At 51.3% G+C, this 14,817-nt stretch overlaps 1 protein-coding gene across 1 annotated transcript; it reads left to right on the top strand.

Annotated features, from left to right (window-relative positions):
* Positions 1–649: 649 nt before the first annotated feature.
* Positions 650–14,419, top strand: PERP (p53 apoptosis effector related to PMP22). Its single transcript, XM_004470221.4, has 3 exons — positions 650–976; positions 9,945–10,085; positions 12,968–14,419. The coding sequence occupies exons 1-3, from the start codon at positions 763–765 to the stop codon at positions 13,192–13,194; spliced, it is 582 nt and encodes a 193-aa protein (XP_004470278.2). The 5' UTR covers positions 650–762; the 3' UTR covers positions 13,195–14,419.
* The last annotated feature ends 398 nt before the right edge of the window (positions 14,420–14,817 follow it).

Genomic DNA, 14,817 nt, shown 5'->3' with positions numbered 1-14,817 from the left:
GGAGGCGGGATTTTAGGCGCTGGCTGCATCGCTGATGGATGATTTTTATCGAGAGAAACCTCAAAATAGCCATTGAAAAGAGTGGAACAGGTGGGGTTGGGGTAGGGGAGGTCTGTCCTAGAGGGGGCAGTCGGCGGCCCCCGGGCCGCAGCGCGCGTTGGCTGGACGAAATGCGCTCGTTGTCCTCGCCCTCCTCCACTCCTCCAGGTTGGAGAGCCAGCGGGGGCGCTGTGGCGCGCGCGGGAGTCCCCGGGGGACCCAGGGCCACGAGCCGAGCGCGAGCAAGTGCCCCGGGGCAGGCGCTCGCACCCCCGGGTGCCACGGCCACGGCCTGTGGTGGGAGCGCTCACGTGGCACCACGAGCCTGAGCCCCTGCTCCCACGCCCGAGGCCGCGGCGGGGAGACGGCGGCCGGGGAGGGTCCCGGGCCGGGGGCCGGCGCGGCGGGGGCGCTAGAAGGGGGGCGTCCCGGGCCCGGCGGGGGCTCCCGGGGGCGGGGCGGGGCTCGGCGCGTCCCCGCCCGCGCAGCCCGCGCCCCCGCCCCGCGCCCCCGCCCCGCTCACCTGGCCGGCCGGGCAGGTCGGGGCGCGCGCTCTGAGTCACCGCGGGGTGGGGCCCGCGCCGTCCCTCCCCGAGCCGCCTCTTCCCTTTTGTGGCGGCGCCCGCGCTCGCGGCCACTCTCGTCCCGCCCGTGCTCCGCGCAGCAGCCTCCCGCGCCCCTGCGCCCCTGCGCCCCGCGCCCCGCGCCCCGCGCCCCGCCGACATGCTGCGCTGCGGCCTGGCCTGCGAGCGCTGCCGCTGGATCCTGCCCATGCTGCTGCTCAGCGCCATCGCCTTCGACATCATCGCGCTGGCCGGCCGCGGCTGGCTGCAGTCGAGCGACCACGGCCAGACGTCCTCGCTCTGGTGGCGATGCTTCAGCGAGGGCGGCGGCACCGGCTCCTACGAGCAGGGCTGCCAGAGCCTCATGGAGTACGGTGAGTGCGCGCCGCCGCCGCCTCCGGGAAGCCCTCGGTGCCGCCGAGGACCTAACGAGGTTTGGGGTAAACCCGCCGTCTCGGAAAAAAGTGCATGTTTAGAGCTCAGACCCCTGGACCTGACCTGAACAAAGGAAATCAGCCGCGACTTGGGGTGGCCAAAACCAGTCTTCAAACAGAGAGGGAAAAAAACTCAAACAACCTTGTGCCAACTATGTTTTTTCGTAGGGTTTGTGGGTGAAATGCAACAGGTGATTTTAGCCACTGAGACGGTTTAGATGAGTAAATACAGCAAGGCATCTTCTCTTGGAGACCCCTTGAAGTTTCTCTCCCGTCCCCCTCCTGCCCTGGTTCTTAGGATTAAAATAGAGGGATCCAAACACACGCCTTCCCCGACTAGGCGCGCTGGGTCCTTAAAAATAAAAAAAACCCGGCCTTTTCGGTCGCTTTCTGGCAGGCGGGAGTCCTGTGGCGCCGGCAGGCCTGTTCCTGCTGGCTCTGGTTTAGGGCGTGTCCTTTTGGGTACGCTCGGTTTTGCTCGTAAGAAAAAAAAAACTTCATTGGATTTGCCACCTACAGCCCGTGTCTTCCAGGTTAGGGAAGCGGGGCCGGGCGGACTGGTCGACCTGAGCAGGGCGGCCTGGCTTCCCAGCACCGAGGCCGCCCGGGGCTGGAGCGACCCCAGTGAGCGGACAGGACCCAGGGGGACTCTGGCCCGACCGGGGGCTTTCCTCCCCCAAGGGCGGGTGTCGTCCACCCCCGGGCTGGGAGCGACGTGGGGCCCCACTTGTGTCTCCTGAGAGTGTCTGTTAGGGGGAGAGGGCGTTGAAGAAGAAGGGCGAGGCTAAGCGCCCAGGCCTGGGGCCCTGCCGGCTGGATTTGATCGCTTTAAACGGAGGAGGAGGAGGGGGCTGTGCTGCCGGCCTGGCCCCTTCCTGTCCCCTGTCCTGCCTGTCCCTCGACTCGTTCCCGGCGCTGGCCCCGGCTTCTGGCAAGTCCGCCCTGCCTGGCCATCTTATCGCCTGGAATTGTTTGGCAGGTCTCGGGGCCCCATTTCCTCCCAAGGGGACCCGGCGCTCAGGAGGCAGCTAATAAAACGCCAGATGCCTGGAATTCCTGAAAGCTCTTCCTCCATAAAACGGGGCTGAACACTGAGTCACCGGAGTCGCTCGGTCTTTAAAGGGAAATGCGTTCTTGTGAATGGTCAAACGGTCTCTTCTAGTTCCAGTGTCCTGGAACTCCGCCTCTCTCCGGTCGGACACTTAGCAGGTCCGCCTGTGTGTTTACAAACGGACTTCTGTGACGTGACCCACTCCAAAGACAGCCGACGCCGAGGTGCCCGGGCTGGAGTGACCACAGCCGCCTCCGGGCGCGCCCCAGCGCGGTGGGTTCCGCAGCCCTGCGTCAGCGCACCCCCTGGTGTGGCCCTGCTGACCCCAGGCTGCCTCCCGCCTGGGTAGGGGGAAGGAGGGAAGCAGCTCGCAGGCCAAAGCCCACCCCCCTTAATTGGAAAGAGAGCCCTGGCCCGGGGTAGAGGGTGTCCTTTGACTGGACGTAGAAGGTGGGCTTTGAAAAAGCCGAATTTCATTATCTGGTCGAGTGGGTTTTGAAACCGCCCTGGTGATCAGCAAGGCTGGTTGTCATACATGACAGTGGATGGAGCGTCCCAGGTGGTTCCTTGGTGACTTTTGCAGAGATCATTAAGCGGCCCTTGTTCATGGCCCAGACTCAGTTCTTGGATCGAGACCCCTCAGTCTTGGGGTGCAGGGAGATGAGAGCTGGGAAGGCTGCAGGGAAGGCCGCCTCTGGGCGTTGCCGCCACAGGTGAGACCCAGAGCATTCTACACGCGGCGTTGTGAGGTCTGCTGCTGCGGACTGCGGGCTGGGGCTGGCTCGCCTCGCCTCGCAGTGTGGAGGAAGGTGCAGCAGTGTGGAGGAAGGTGCAGCAGTGTGGAGGAAGGTGCAGCAGTGTGGAGGAAGGTGCAGCAGTGTGGAGGAAGGTGCCGCAGTGTGGAGGAAGGTGCCGCAGTGTGGAGGAAGGTGCAGCAGTGTGGAGGAAGGTGCAGCAGTGTGGAGGAAGGTGCAGCAGTGTGGAGGAAGGTGCAGCAGTGTGGAGGAAGGTGCAGCAGTGTGGAGGAAGGTGCCGCAGTGTGGAGGAAGGTGCAGCAGTGTGGAGGAAGGTGCAGCAGTGTGGAGGAAGGTGCCGCAGTGTGGAGGAAGGTGCCGCAGTGTGGAGGAAGGTGCCGCAGTGTGGAGGAAGGTGCAGCAGTGTGGAGGAAGGTGCAGCAGTGCGGCCTTCAGCCGGGGCAGTGTGCAGGCTCCTGTGCAAGCACGGAGGCAGCTCTCCACTTGTCAGCAAGGCCTTGCCAAAAAGTCTGTGTTTCTCAGCAATATGGATCTAAAATGAAGTGAGAAGTTTTACAGACGCCCCCTTCTATGTGCAAACACACACCGTCTTGTGTGGCAAGAAGTGTCCCTGAGGAACTAGACGGGCACTTCGATATTGAGTGTGGACATCCGTTCTTAAACTTCTTATGTGTGCTAGCAAATAAGTATTGTGGTTTCACCATTCCAGTGGTTATGGAAGGAAGCCTTTTTTACTTTGAAAATGTTTGACTGTTCCTTTTATTAGTTGATATCATAATCACATTAATATATTCCTTTTGGTATTAAAGACACAGATTATTCTTGAAGCCAATATTGGCAATAATACTATAGAATATGGAAGTTTTTTTTTTTACAAAAGTAAATAGTTCCTTAGAAAGATATAGAAAGCAGAACGTTTCCTTCTTCCACGTTATTGATATGTTTTTTAAGAATTACAGATTACTAAATTGCCTGAAACATGTTTTCCTCCCAAGTGAACCAAATCTTTTCTTTTACGTAGTAGAAACAGCTAAATAAACACCTCTTTTAGCAGAGATCCTTGTTTTTTTGTTGTTGTTTCATCATGACAAATTGTCAAAACAAGCAAAGAAAATCTAGATTTAAACCATGAAATGATCATTCCAGTTTCAGGTATAAATAAAATGAGAAATTAAATGTGAATGCATGTTCACACACATGCTTTTGCGCTGCAGGCCCCTTTACCAGTTTTAAGAAAGAATGTGTCAGGAGGGTATTTCGAGCTTTAAGCTTTGTAGATTCCAAAGGCCAGGCCTGCTGCGGCTTGTCGGGGTGGAGCAGGGTGGAGCAGCTGGATGACTTTGAACCACTCCTTACCAGCCTGGAGGAGAGCGGGGGTGGTCTAGTGGCTGGAGGCATGGACTCGAATCTGACCTGAGATGGGCAGAAGTTCACTTTTCACTTCTGCCAGAGACACCCTGTCAGTTCCAAAGAACGCACGGAATGTGTGTATGTTTTTTCATTAAATCAGCCATGGACAAGACAAAAAACCAGAGCATTCTGTGAAATATTTCAAGGTCGTTTAGCCCCACGGTCTTTCAGTGTACAGGAAATGAGAAAATAAGTACCAAGTTGTGAGGTTTACGTGAGGCTAAATTCAATGTTAAAGACTGAGATTATGCTCTTGGGGATTTGGAAAGGGGGCCAAAATACTAAAATGTTCTTATTTTAAGCAGTATACTTTGTGTATTTGTGTGTGTGTTAATGGCCTTAGAAAAATACAACGGCGACCACTCTTGATTTCCATAATTAAAAAAATATATTGGTTATAAAATCTGGAAGTCAAGCCCTAGCCAGAGCCCTAAAAAAAAAAAAAGTGACCTGGTTGATGGCCTCCCTGGGAGGAGCTAGGGCGCCCCCAGCCGGCAGGCGCCGGCAGCGCCGGAGCGGGGCCGCCCCCCGTGCCCGCTGGAGGGCGCTGTGTTGAACGCGCGTTCGCGGGCCGACGCGCCGCCAGGGCAGCCTCCACTCCACCCCAAAGACTTCCATAGTGCCCGGGCACACCCCACATTCACTGCTCCTTATCCTTTCATCCCGGCTCCTCGGCTCGGAGCCGTTTCAGAGGCCACATGCCCTAAGACCCCAGCCCGGGCTGTGCTCAGCTTAGTTTCAGGGCAGAACGCAGAGCGGGCCGGGAATCTCCCACGACCGTGGCATGCGCCCCCCGGAGCCTTGGCCGCCACTGCCTTCCAAAAGGGACGCCAGAGAACCACCTCTCACGGGGTCCCGTGGTCGCTTCCTCCAGGCTGCTGCGACCCCCGCGGAGCTGGGAGGCTCAGGCCCCACCCACGCAGTCACCCAGTATTTTCATAAAATGCCCAGCTGGCTCCACGTTTGCGTGTAGAGGTGTGGTCTGGCTCCCTGCAGGGCGCCTCTCCCCGACTCTGGCAGGCTGCAGTCTTTTTGAGTAGACCATCCACCCACGCCTACATTTCCCTGTCGGTGGGACCCTTTGTATTGTTGAGATTATGCCTCACCCAGTTTTCAGTTCTGCCTGTGTAGGGCATAAAAGCCCTCTGACCTTTCTACACGTGCCTCTTCTGGTACTTTTACGGGACCTGTGGTTGGTGTATGGGTTGGTGTATACTCAGGAGACTTGAATCTCTGGACTGTCTATGTGACAGCCAGGCCCTGGGCCTCAGCAGACTTGCACCTTCTACCCTCTGGTTTATTCGACTTACCCCGGCTAGCTAACAGGGAGGTGAAGAAGGTCAACCACCACACCAGGGAGCCAAGATGCCTACAACTGCAAGCCGGAGAATTGCATCCAGCATCCATGTGGGATCTAAGCCCCCTCTTGATCTAGAGGTGGAGTGGACATCACCATCCCAGGGTCCACAGAATGGAAGAATAGAGGATGGATTAGAGTGGACTTATTGGTGTTCTGCTGGGGAATTATTGTGATTAGTAAGGGAAGAAATTGTAATATTGATGTGGAGAAAGTGACCACGGTAGCTGCTGAGGGTAGGGAGAGGGAAGAAGAGATTTGATGTGGGCGCATTTTCAGGATTTGGAGTTGTCCTGGGTGGTGCTGCAGGGACAGATGCCGGACAATGTATGTCTGCCATGGCCCACTGGGTGGACTGGGGGAGAGTGTAAACTACAATGTAGACCATTATCCATGTGGTGCAGCAGCGCTCCAAAATGTATTCACCAGGTGCAGTGAATGTGCCACAATGATGGAAGAGGTTGTTGATGTTGGAGTGGGGAAGGAAGTTGAGGGTATATGGAGACCTCATATTTTTTTAATGCAACATTTAAAAGAAAATAAGGAAAAAAATTAATTAATTTTTAAAAATTGCAAAAAAAATAAAATTCCTTTTTAAAAAACCCTATAGGAACACTATGGGGGAATCTGACAAACTCTCAGGTTCGCCAGGGACCTGGGTAATAGATGATTCCTTTGCCCTGGAGAGGGACTGTCACCAGTTGGGTGGCACGTGGGGGTCTGCCCTGCACTGAGTGAGGGGCTGGGCCCTGGGCTGGTGGCATACAGGGCCCACTTGTAAAGCTGCTGCCCCCCGCAGCACATCCATTAAAAGGACTGCCTTTGGGGGGAAATTAGTGAGAATTTCCAAGGTGTTACCAGCCATTAAAATGACTAGCAGTGCTCTACTCATAAAATAAAAGTTGACATTTTTTTAACCCACTTCAGTTTGATTTATCATTTCTAACTTGACATTCACGGTATTTATTTACTTTCACTTTTATTTTATTTTATTTTTACCAGTTGGCCTTACAGGTCTTTTCGTCAGCACACTTGCCTGGAAACATTGTGGTTTGGCCTGTAATTTCTGGAAACCAACATATGGCATACCTCCCCTGTGCCCCTTCCCCCAGTTAGGAAAGGGAATAAAGCTTTAGAAAATGACAGTGAAGAAGAGACATGCTCAGAATGAAGGTGGACAGCCTGTCCTCAGAGACCTTAGGGCTGTCGAGCCATGAAAGAAGTGGCTTTAGGACGAGTTTTAGAAATTGCTGCTTTCCTCTGGGGTTGGCACAGATGGAGCCATTTAGACTATGGCATAATATAAACATATAACCGGTTCCCGGGAGAGTTGGGTAAGTGTGTAGATGTTTGGCTCACCTTGAGTAATTCAGGGGGATTGGGGGTCAAAGGTACTTGGGGTGCAGACTCAGAACTTTTCAAAATGCACCCCATGGAGCTGTAGTTGTGCCGAGCCTGCGGGCCCCTCGGTCCCTTCGCAGACGCCTCTCGGGGCGGGTGTCATCACCGAAACCACTGGCCGGTGGCATGAGAAAGCAGCTCGCCCTCCCGAGGAGCACCTGCCATTCCCCAAACAGGCAGGAACCTGACAGCCCCGCCTGAAGGAGCGTTGAATGAGTCAACCTGCTGCAGTCAGCCACTTTCACACGGTCTGCTCCCAGGACAGCCTCTTACAAGCAACACCTGCCACTCAAGTTTCCGCTTTGACTTTCTTTAGACTCAGCGTTTTAAATAAGCAAGATGTAAACCGAAATGATTGAACATAGGGTAGGAAAAGTTCTTGAAATGTCTGATTTATGGCGATCACGACTCCTTCTGACATAGCTGAGGAGGGATTTATGCGTTGTTTTGGGCACTAGAAAGGAATTAAATGATGTTCTCTTTTAGATAATAAACTTCGATATGTACTATTTCTTAGGAGGTCCCGGGACCTCCCGTGTGGGAAGCAGGCACTCAACCACTAAGCTACCCCCTCCATGGCTATATACTTTGGAAACCATGATCTGTGAGAGTAAAGGATTGGCTTTTGAAATGTGTTCCTTGTTAGGATGTTTTTCTTGTTGCTTCAAAAGCTTGCGTTTGGGTATGCAAATTTTCCACCTGGCCTTTACATTTCCCAGCATGCGTGTGTGGGTTTTATTGCCTTTCTTTACACAGTTGCAAGCTTGTGACCTCAATGTAAAAGGAGAAACAGGTTTCTGCTTATTTGAGTTTTACGATTGAATTCAGAGCATGAGCCGTGATAAGTCTTCAGAAGCGAGCGTGTGAGTCTTACCCCTTGGGCAGTGCTAAATCTGTCCTGTAAGGAGACTCATCACCTATCTTAGTTCTCCAACCTTAATGGGGATGTAAGGAATGCTGGTAAAACGCAGATCCCTAGGCACCACCCCCGGAGACTGAGTCGGTCTGGAGGGAGGCCCTGAAATCTGTGTTTCTAAAAGGCACCCCTGGTGATTTTGACAGAGTCATCCACAGACTAGGTTTTGAGACGTTCTGATGAATGAATGTCCTTCCCAAAGCACAGTGCCCCTTCTCTGGAAAGTCTCCTAACTTCCAAGTCAAGGAAAAAAAAAGCGAGGACAGAAACGTCTGCAATTTCATGTTTTGGTTTCATTTGTTTCTTTGACAAAATACAGCGTTTCTGTTTCACCTTGTCTATCAGATCTCTCATTGATCTGATGGGAAGAGCAAGCAGATGTGGAGGAAAGTAACACAGGTTGTGGATATGAACCTGGCCCAGGTGGGCGCTGTCCCAGCCCCCTCCCGACCTGGCAGGGAGCTGTGGATCCCCTCTCCTTCCTGACTTACCTGCCCCAGTCATCACGAAGCTAGGGGGCTCTGGAGGCAGCCGGGCTCTGCCGAAGGGGTGGGACCCTTGCCCCAGGTCTGTCTCTCAGGTGAAGGTAGAAGATGCCCTGGAGGGGGGAGGGGCCGCCCCCGGTGACGGTGACGTGCAGAGCCTGGTGACTGTGGGGCAACCCCAGAACGTGCAGCCCTGGGAATAGTGAGGGCGGCGAAGGATCGCTTGTGCCTTCCACCCAGGCCCCCCTGGCTCACGACACTCTTGCAGTCAGGTGCAGCCATGGTGCAAATTGAGTTCCGGCTGGCCCCAAAGCCGCCGGCTTTGTGTTGCCCCTACCTTTGTGTTGCTTTGACCTGTCAAGTGATCTAGGATTGGGGGGCGGGTGTGGCTCAGTGGTTGAGCGCCTTGAGGACCCGGGTTCAATTCCCGGTACCTCCTAAGAACAAACAAACAAAAAGCTTTAGGATCCAGGGGGCGTCAGGATTGCGGTTGTGCTGGTTACAAGAGCGCACACCTTTTCACATGCGGTGAAGAGCAGCCGGTTGGGGGTTCGGGGCCTGGGCCCGGGCGGGATGCGCTCGGACGCCGCAGCCTCCTCATTTCTAGAAGAGGCGCTGATAGTGTGGGCCTTCAAGGTTCTGGTGAGGGTTGAGGCCCCTAGTGCCCGGGAAGTTCCTAGGCGGTGCCTGGCCCGGAGTCGTTACCTAATGAATGTCACTTACTCTGTCTAGAAAGAAGGTTGCATTTGAAAAGATGTTACCAGTCGGTACAGGTCGAACAGTAGGGATTATTGCGTGGAATTGTTAGCCTGTAGCATGGCTCTCCCTTCCACAGGGCCGGAAATGCCCTGCCAGGCCTTCAGACGCACTTCCAGCCCCACTCAGCTTCTTTCTAGGGCCCATAGCACCAGTGAGGGACTCTTGTGAAACCAATTTGGGAGACTGCAGAAGTTCAAGTATAAGCAAAAGTCTAGAAAGGTTATTTGCTACAAAACCTTTTTTTTTTTAAATGAAACTACCGCTACTGCTTTATAATAAATGGTTTGATTTAACATCTCTGCCTAGTCGTAAATGCATTTCCAGTGGTTATTTCTGCACCAACCAAACACTGCTGTAAAGCAAAGATCCTTTTGAACTTAGTTGACACATCTTCTAAAGAGATTGCCCCTTGGATTGTGCAGTCCCAATCGATGCTGTTTATTGGCGTGGTGTCGGATCCTGGAAGTCAGATGGGCCATTTAAGGATATCTGTTTTATATGGCCAAGTGCTTAAATAGGAAACAGTTCAACATATCCAACTTTCATTTCAGAGATGCAAACATTTGCCATAAAAGAGGGGAAATCAGTCAATCAGCAACCCCTCACCTGCTGTTTCCTTGAAATATGGGGCAGTTTAGGTACTGCTCAGAGAAAAATTGCCCCTCCACCCAAGTACAGTCAGTAGAAAAGAGAAAGAGGCAAACGCGCGGTGCTTGGGGAGTGATTTTCTCAGCTGCGTCCGACTGGCGAATGACCTCTGTCCCTTCCTTGCAGCGTGGGGCAGGGCGGCGGCCGCCATGCTCTTCTGCGGCTTCATCATCCTGGTCATCTGTTTCATCCTGTCCTTCTTCGCCCTCTGTGGACCCCAGATGCTCGTCTTCCTGAGAGTGATCGGCGGTCTCCTGGCCCTGGCGGGTAAGCCCGTCCCTGCCGTCACTGGGTGTCCGTGCAGGGCTGTGTCATTCCGTGAAGGAGGCCCATGACAATGACCGTCCTGGCGTGGTGGGGCCAGGAGTGGCGTGGGAGGGATGGATTCAAGGACCGTGTCCCCTTCCTCCCAGCCTCAGGCGGGCGGTGCCCTCCCGGCCCCCTGAGGGAGGTCACTACCCTCTTGGGTGGCCCATGTCAGGTGGAACCTGCCAGCGTGGTCCACCCGGGAGGGGTCTGGCTCTGAGGCAGCCCCTGCCCGTCCTCCTCAGTGTCCCAGGCACCCCCATGCTGAGGAGGCAGGGCGTCCCCGAGCCTTTGCACTCGTTGAGAGGAGTCGTGGGCTCGTGGGGGGCAGGAGACGGCTTCCTGCAGTGGGGAGGGGTCCCGGAGGCGCAGGTCTGGAACCGCACCCCTTCAGGGTAGACGCAGGAGCTGGGAAGACCTTCGGGCGTGCAGGCTGGTGGGCCTCGAATCCAGGGCGCTCCCAGTGAACATTCAGTGGCGGCATGTAAGCACTAGCAAGAATTATTTGAAGTGTTTAGGCAGGGAGCTGGCACTGGGAACGTCTTTTGGAGAGGCATGGCCCTGCCACAGAGCCAGGCTCAGGTGCAGAGCCGGATTCCTCTGGAAGGAGTACACGGGGGTGCTGGTAAGGGCAGAGCGAGGCCAGGGGGCACTGGGCTGCTTCTCAGGACAGGAACTTAGACTCAGGGGCGGAGGAGAGACCCAGCGGCTGGGCTGGGGTTCCAGTACCGGGGGGTCTTGGGCAGCTCAGCAGTGCTGTGGCGAGAAGGGTCCCTTCGGTCCAGCAGGCCCAGTAGGAAGGCCCTGAGCTTTTGAAGAGTTCCCAGCCCCTGGGGTAGGACGAGTGGGGTCAGGGGGCCCTGGCCGAGATGGGGAAGGTGGCCCCAGACAACCTTTTGGGACAGGTATAGCCCAGCCTCCCTGGCTACGTGGTTTTAAATTTCTCTTGATTAAAAATTGCCTTACTCCGAAGCTCCTCAGGTTTCAGAGTTTGCTTTACAAGCGATATTTTAAAACCAGAAATGGCCTGGCATCATAAAAGATGAAGGACCTTGTTCTTCGCATACTTCATTTTTTTGTCATTCAAATTCCTCAGACCTTTTCAGGCAAACATTCGGCATTATTTTCCGTTCACCTGCCTTAGAAGACAAGGTGGATGCCTGTTAAAACACCGGTAGATACAGCACACTAAGACATTAACGTTAACTGAAAAAATCCTGGTACAGCTCTTTGGTCCATTGCATCCTCTTAGCATTAAAACATTAAATCCGGTAACAGCCGTCTTGATCTGACAAGGTAGTGCAAATTATGGCTGTAAAGGAAACTCCAGTGAGCTTCAACAAACCTCAGTTAAACGTCCTGCTCAACTCTGCGTTCTCAGTCTACACTTTAAAACTTGTCCCCTCTATTAAAGAGGTTGACAAGTAGAATATGAAATGTATAGAGAAGGATAGAATGTCTAGATAGCTTAATAAAGTTGAATAAGCTCTTGTTTTTTTAAGATTATTTTTCACAGTAATAATTTAAATTTTACATATATTGAGTTAAAATAAGAAAAATTGAGCATTGATCCAATTTAGATTTTATGGAAATGGATACAAATAATTATGTGATGAAACAAAATGGGTAAATAATGTTTACATTCATTACTAGGGAAGTTAGAGATTAACTTAGAGAAAGGTCAATTTTGTGTCTTACACAATATTTTGCAGTAAGCGACAAATTAACTAGTAAGAGTTTGCATTTAAAACATACAAGAATCTGAGACATGTTTAAAGCTGTGACCATGATTGCCCTTCACAAATTGTCAGGGAACAGTTAACTTTTAATTGGGTCAAGAAATCAAAGCAACAGATCAAAATTACAGTGTTAAAGCAATAAGAAACACAAAATAAAATAAAACTTCATTAGGGTACACCTGTACATTGAGTTCAGAAAAATTAAGCTGATAAAGAAATGCAGGTGTTCCCTCATTGTGGAGGGTAATGCCCTCTTATTACAAGAGCTAAATTACCCTTGGACACGGCAGTGTATGTATAGAAATATTCAGTTAAAAAATGCCAGACATGACATCGCAAAAATATGTATATATATTATACAAACTCATTATAGCTTTATAAAATTATGGAAAAGGACTATAGAAGTAGACTTAATAAAAGTATTTTAATGTTGCTTGAAATGTTAATATTTTGATTAATAATCATTGTGATGATGTGATTCTTACACCAACAATTTTAGAAATCTTGGCTTGCCTTTTGCTGTCTAATCCTCCCTTCAGTTTCCTCAAAGCCCTGTCGTCTCCCATCTTGATTCTTTCTCTTCCCCCATCACCATCTCTCCATTTACCTGTTTATTCTTGCGTCCCTCCCGCCTGCAGGTTTTTCTGTTCTCTTCATGGCTCATCTCCTTCCTTGGTTCATTGTTTCTCTGGGTCCTTCATTTAGTCCACGGATATGCCGCTAGTGTTACTGAATATCACCGGTTCTTGCTGAATGTGTGTGCATGGACCACCTGAGTGTGGCCCAGGAACCCGAGGATGGGGAAGCAGACCCCTCTTGCCCCGTTTGCTCACTGTACCCCTGCTCTGCCCTTCTCCTGCAGCTTAGTGAGGCTTCCTCGCGTCTGGAGGGCTTCCCAGCTGTTTTCTGTCTGCGTCTCGGCCATTTGCTCTCCGGCTCCGTGACAGATGCCTCCCTTGCACAGCCTTGAGGTTCCCCGGGCCCTCTCAGCCCCCTTGTTGAGGTGGACTTAACCCTTCTCGCCAGGCAAAGCGCCTTGGGAGAGGCTTGCTCTTCCTTTCGTTCCCGCCGGCGCGCGTTCATGCTCTGGCTTTTCCCCCTCAGCCGTGTTCCAGATCATCTCGCTGGTCATCTACCCAGTGAAGTACACACAGACCTTCAACCTTCACGACGACTCCTTGACCACCTACATCTATAACTGGGCCTATGGCTTCGGGTGGGCGGCCACCATCATCCTCATTGGCTGCTCCTTCTTCTTCTGCTGCCTCCCCAACTACGAGGACGACCTCCTGGGCAATGCCAAGCCCAGGTACTTCTACACATCTGCCTAACCGGGGGGCGAGCAGGAGGAAGGCACTGCTGTCCAGGCGGATGTCAGGGAAAGAAACTGTCTTCTCCAGGCTACCTCGAGCCTGGGTGGTGGCAGCATTATAAGCATGTCCATATTGTTAAAGTAGTCAAAAGTGCTAACATAATTTGAGGGAAGATATTTCTGAAATGGTACGATTGCTTCCTAGTCATCTTTTCTGTGTGTTTTGTGGAGTTAGACAAGATTTTTCTTTTAACTAATTACGTATAATATGCTGCTGTTTGCTTCTATATATTCATAACATGTATACTGCATTTGTAAAAGAAGGTGAATATGAAACTTACCACTGTAACAGGGAAACGGGAAGGCTTCCAAGTTTCAAATAATTTGTTCCAGTTTCTCTTTTCCCCAGACTGAATGGATTTGATCTGCTAAAGGGCTAAGGAGAAGGAGATACTGGTAAAAATGGTCAGGGGCAAACATTCTAAAAGAAATGCAAAAATTAAATATTTTTCAAGTGTTTCAGCTATTCAAAGAAGCAAAATAGTTTTCTAATTGCATAGTGTTTATGAGAATTTGATTAATTTCTGAATAATTGAGTTTTTGCTGAGTTTCATGTGGACTTGGTATATTCTCTTGGGAAGTGCTTTTTCCTGGCTGTTAAGATGAGCTTTGCTCTTTTAAAGTGGTTTGGGTGGTTGGGGAATGGGAAAATGCTGTATTAATAAATCTGCACTGTTTGGTGTCTATACGCTCAGGACCGGCTCGAAAGATGGATTTGCTTTAATTTGTTATGTTGGGTGGATATGATCAGGATGTGTAATACAGCATTAGGAGGGTCATTTCCATCACAAAAATGCCATGAGATAGCCTAAGGAGAAGAAGTTGCTTGAATTTTTCATCTCAGGTTTGACTTGGCTCTGATCATATAGACACAGCTCTGATAGATGGCATTTGTAGACAAAAATGGAAATATAGTTAAAAACCTGGTCTTCCCTAGAAAACAGATTTTAAATGTCTGATGTAAAGTATGCAACAGGAGAATTCAGGGATGTGGCGTTTCTCTGAATGGCAAATATGTTGTATATCAGGTATATTATTATTATTTTTTACCATTTGTCCTAACTGGCATAATGAAAACCAACTTGTTTTATATAGCAAATTATTATTTTGTAAGTTAGAGAATAAATGATTGAAAACAGTTTTCATTATGAATTTTTCCCAATAAACCAGGTGTTCTGATCTCATTTCCAGTTTAGTCTTTTATTTGTGTTTAAATATGGGGAAGGAAATATTTTAAAAATATCTTGACCAGGGGGCAAGAGCATTAGATAAAATGGAATATCGCTTTTTCTCAGTTTTAATGGTCTTGCCCACGTGAGGCAGCCCATGGCCGATTTTGAATGGAGTCCAGTGGGCCACTTCCTAGACTGTTTCCCAGTGCACCATGGCCCCAGACACGGATATCAAACAATATCTACCTAGGGGGGCCACCAGAGGGAAATGGACCAAGACTTCTGGTGGGAATACATCACCCCAGGGAGCATTTGTGTCCTTTAGCTGAGGGTTGTCTCTCTCATCATGGCCTCGCCCTGGTGATGGGACCCTTGCCCATTTAGAGTGGGTATAGCAGTCTTTTTATTGC

Source organism: Dasypus novemcinctus, chromosome 11, assembly GCF_030445035.2.
Source record: "Dasypus novemcinctus isolate mDasNov1 chromosome 11, mDasNov1.1.hap2, whole genome shotgun sequence".
NCBI lineage: Eukaryota > Metazoa > Chordata > Mammalia > Cingulata > Dasypodidae > Dasypus > Dasypus novemcinctus.
Note: the sequence above shows the minus strand (reverse complement) of the source record. Positions and strands in the feature narration are given on the sequence as shown.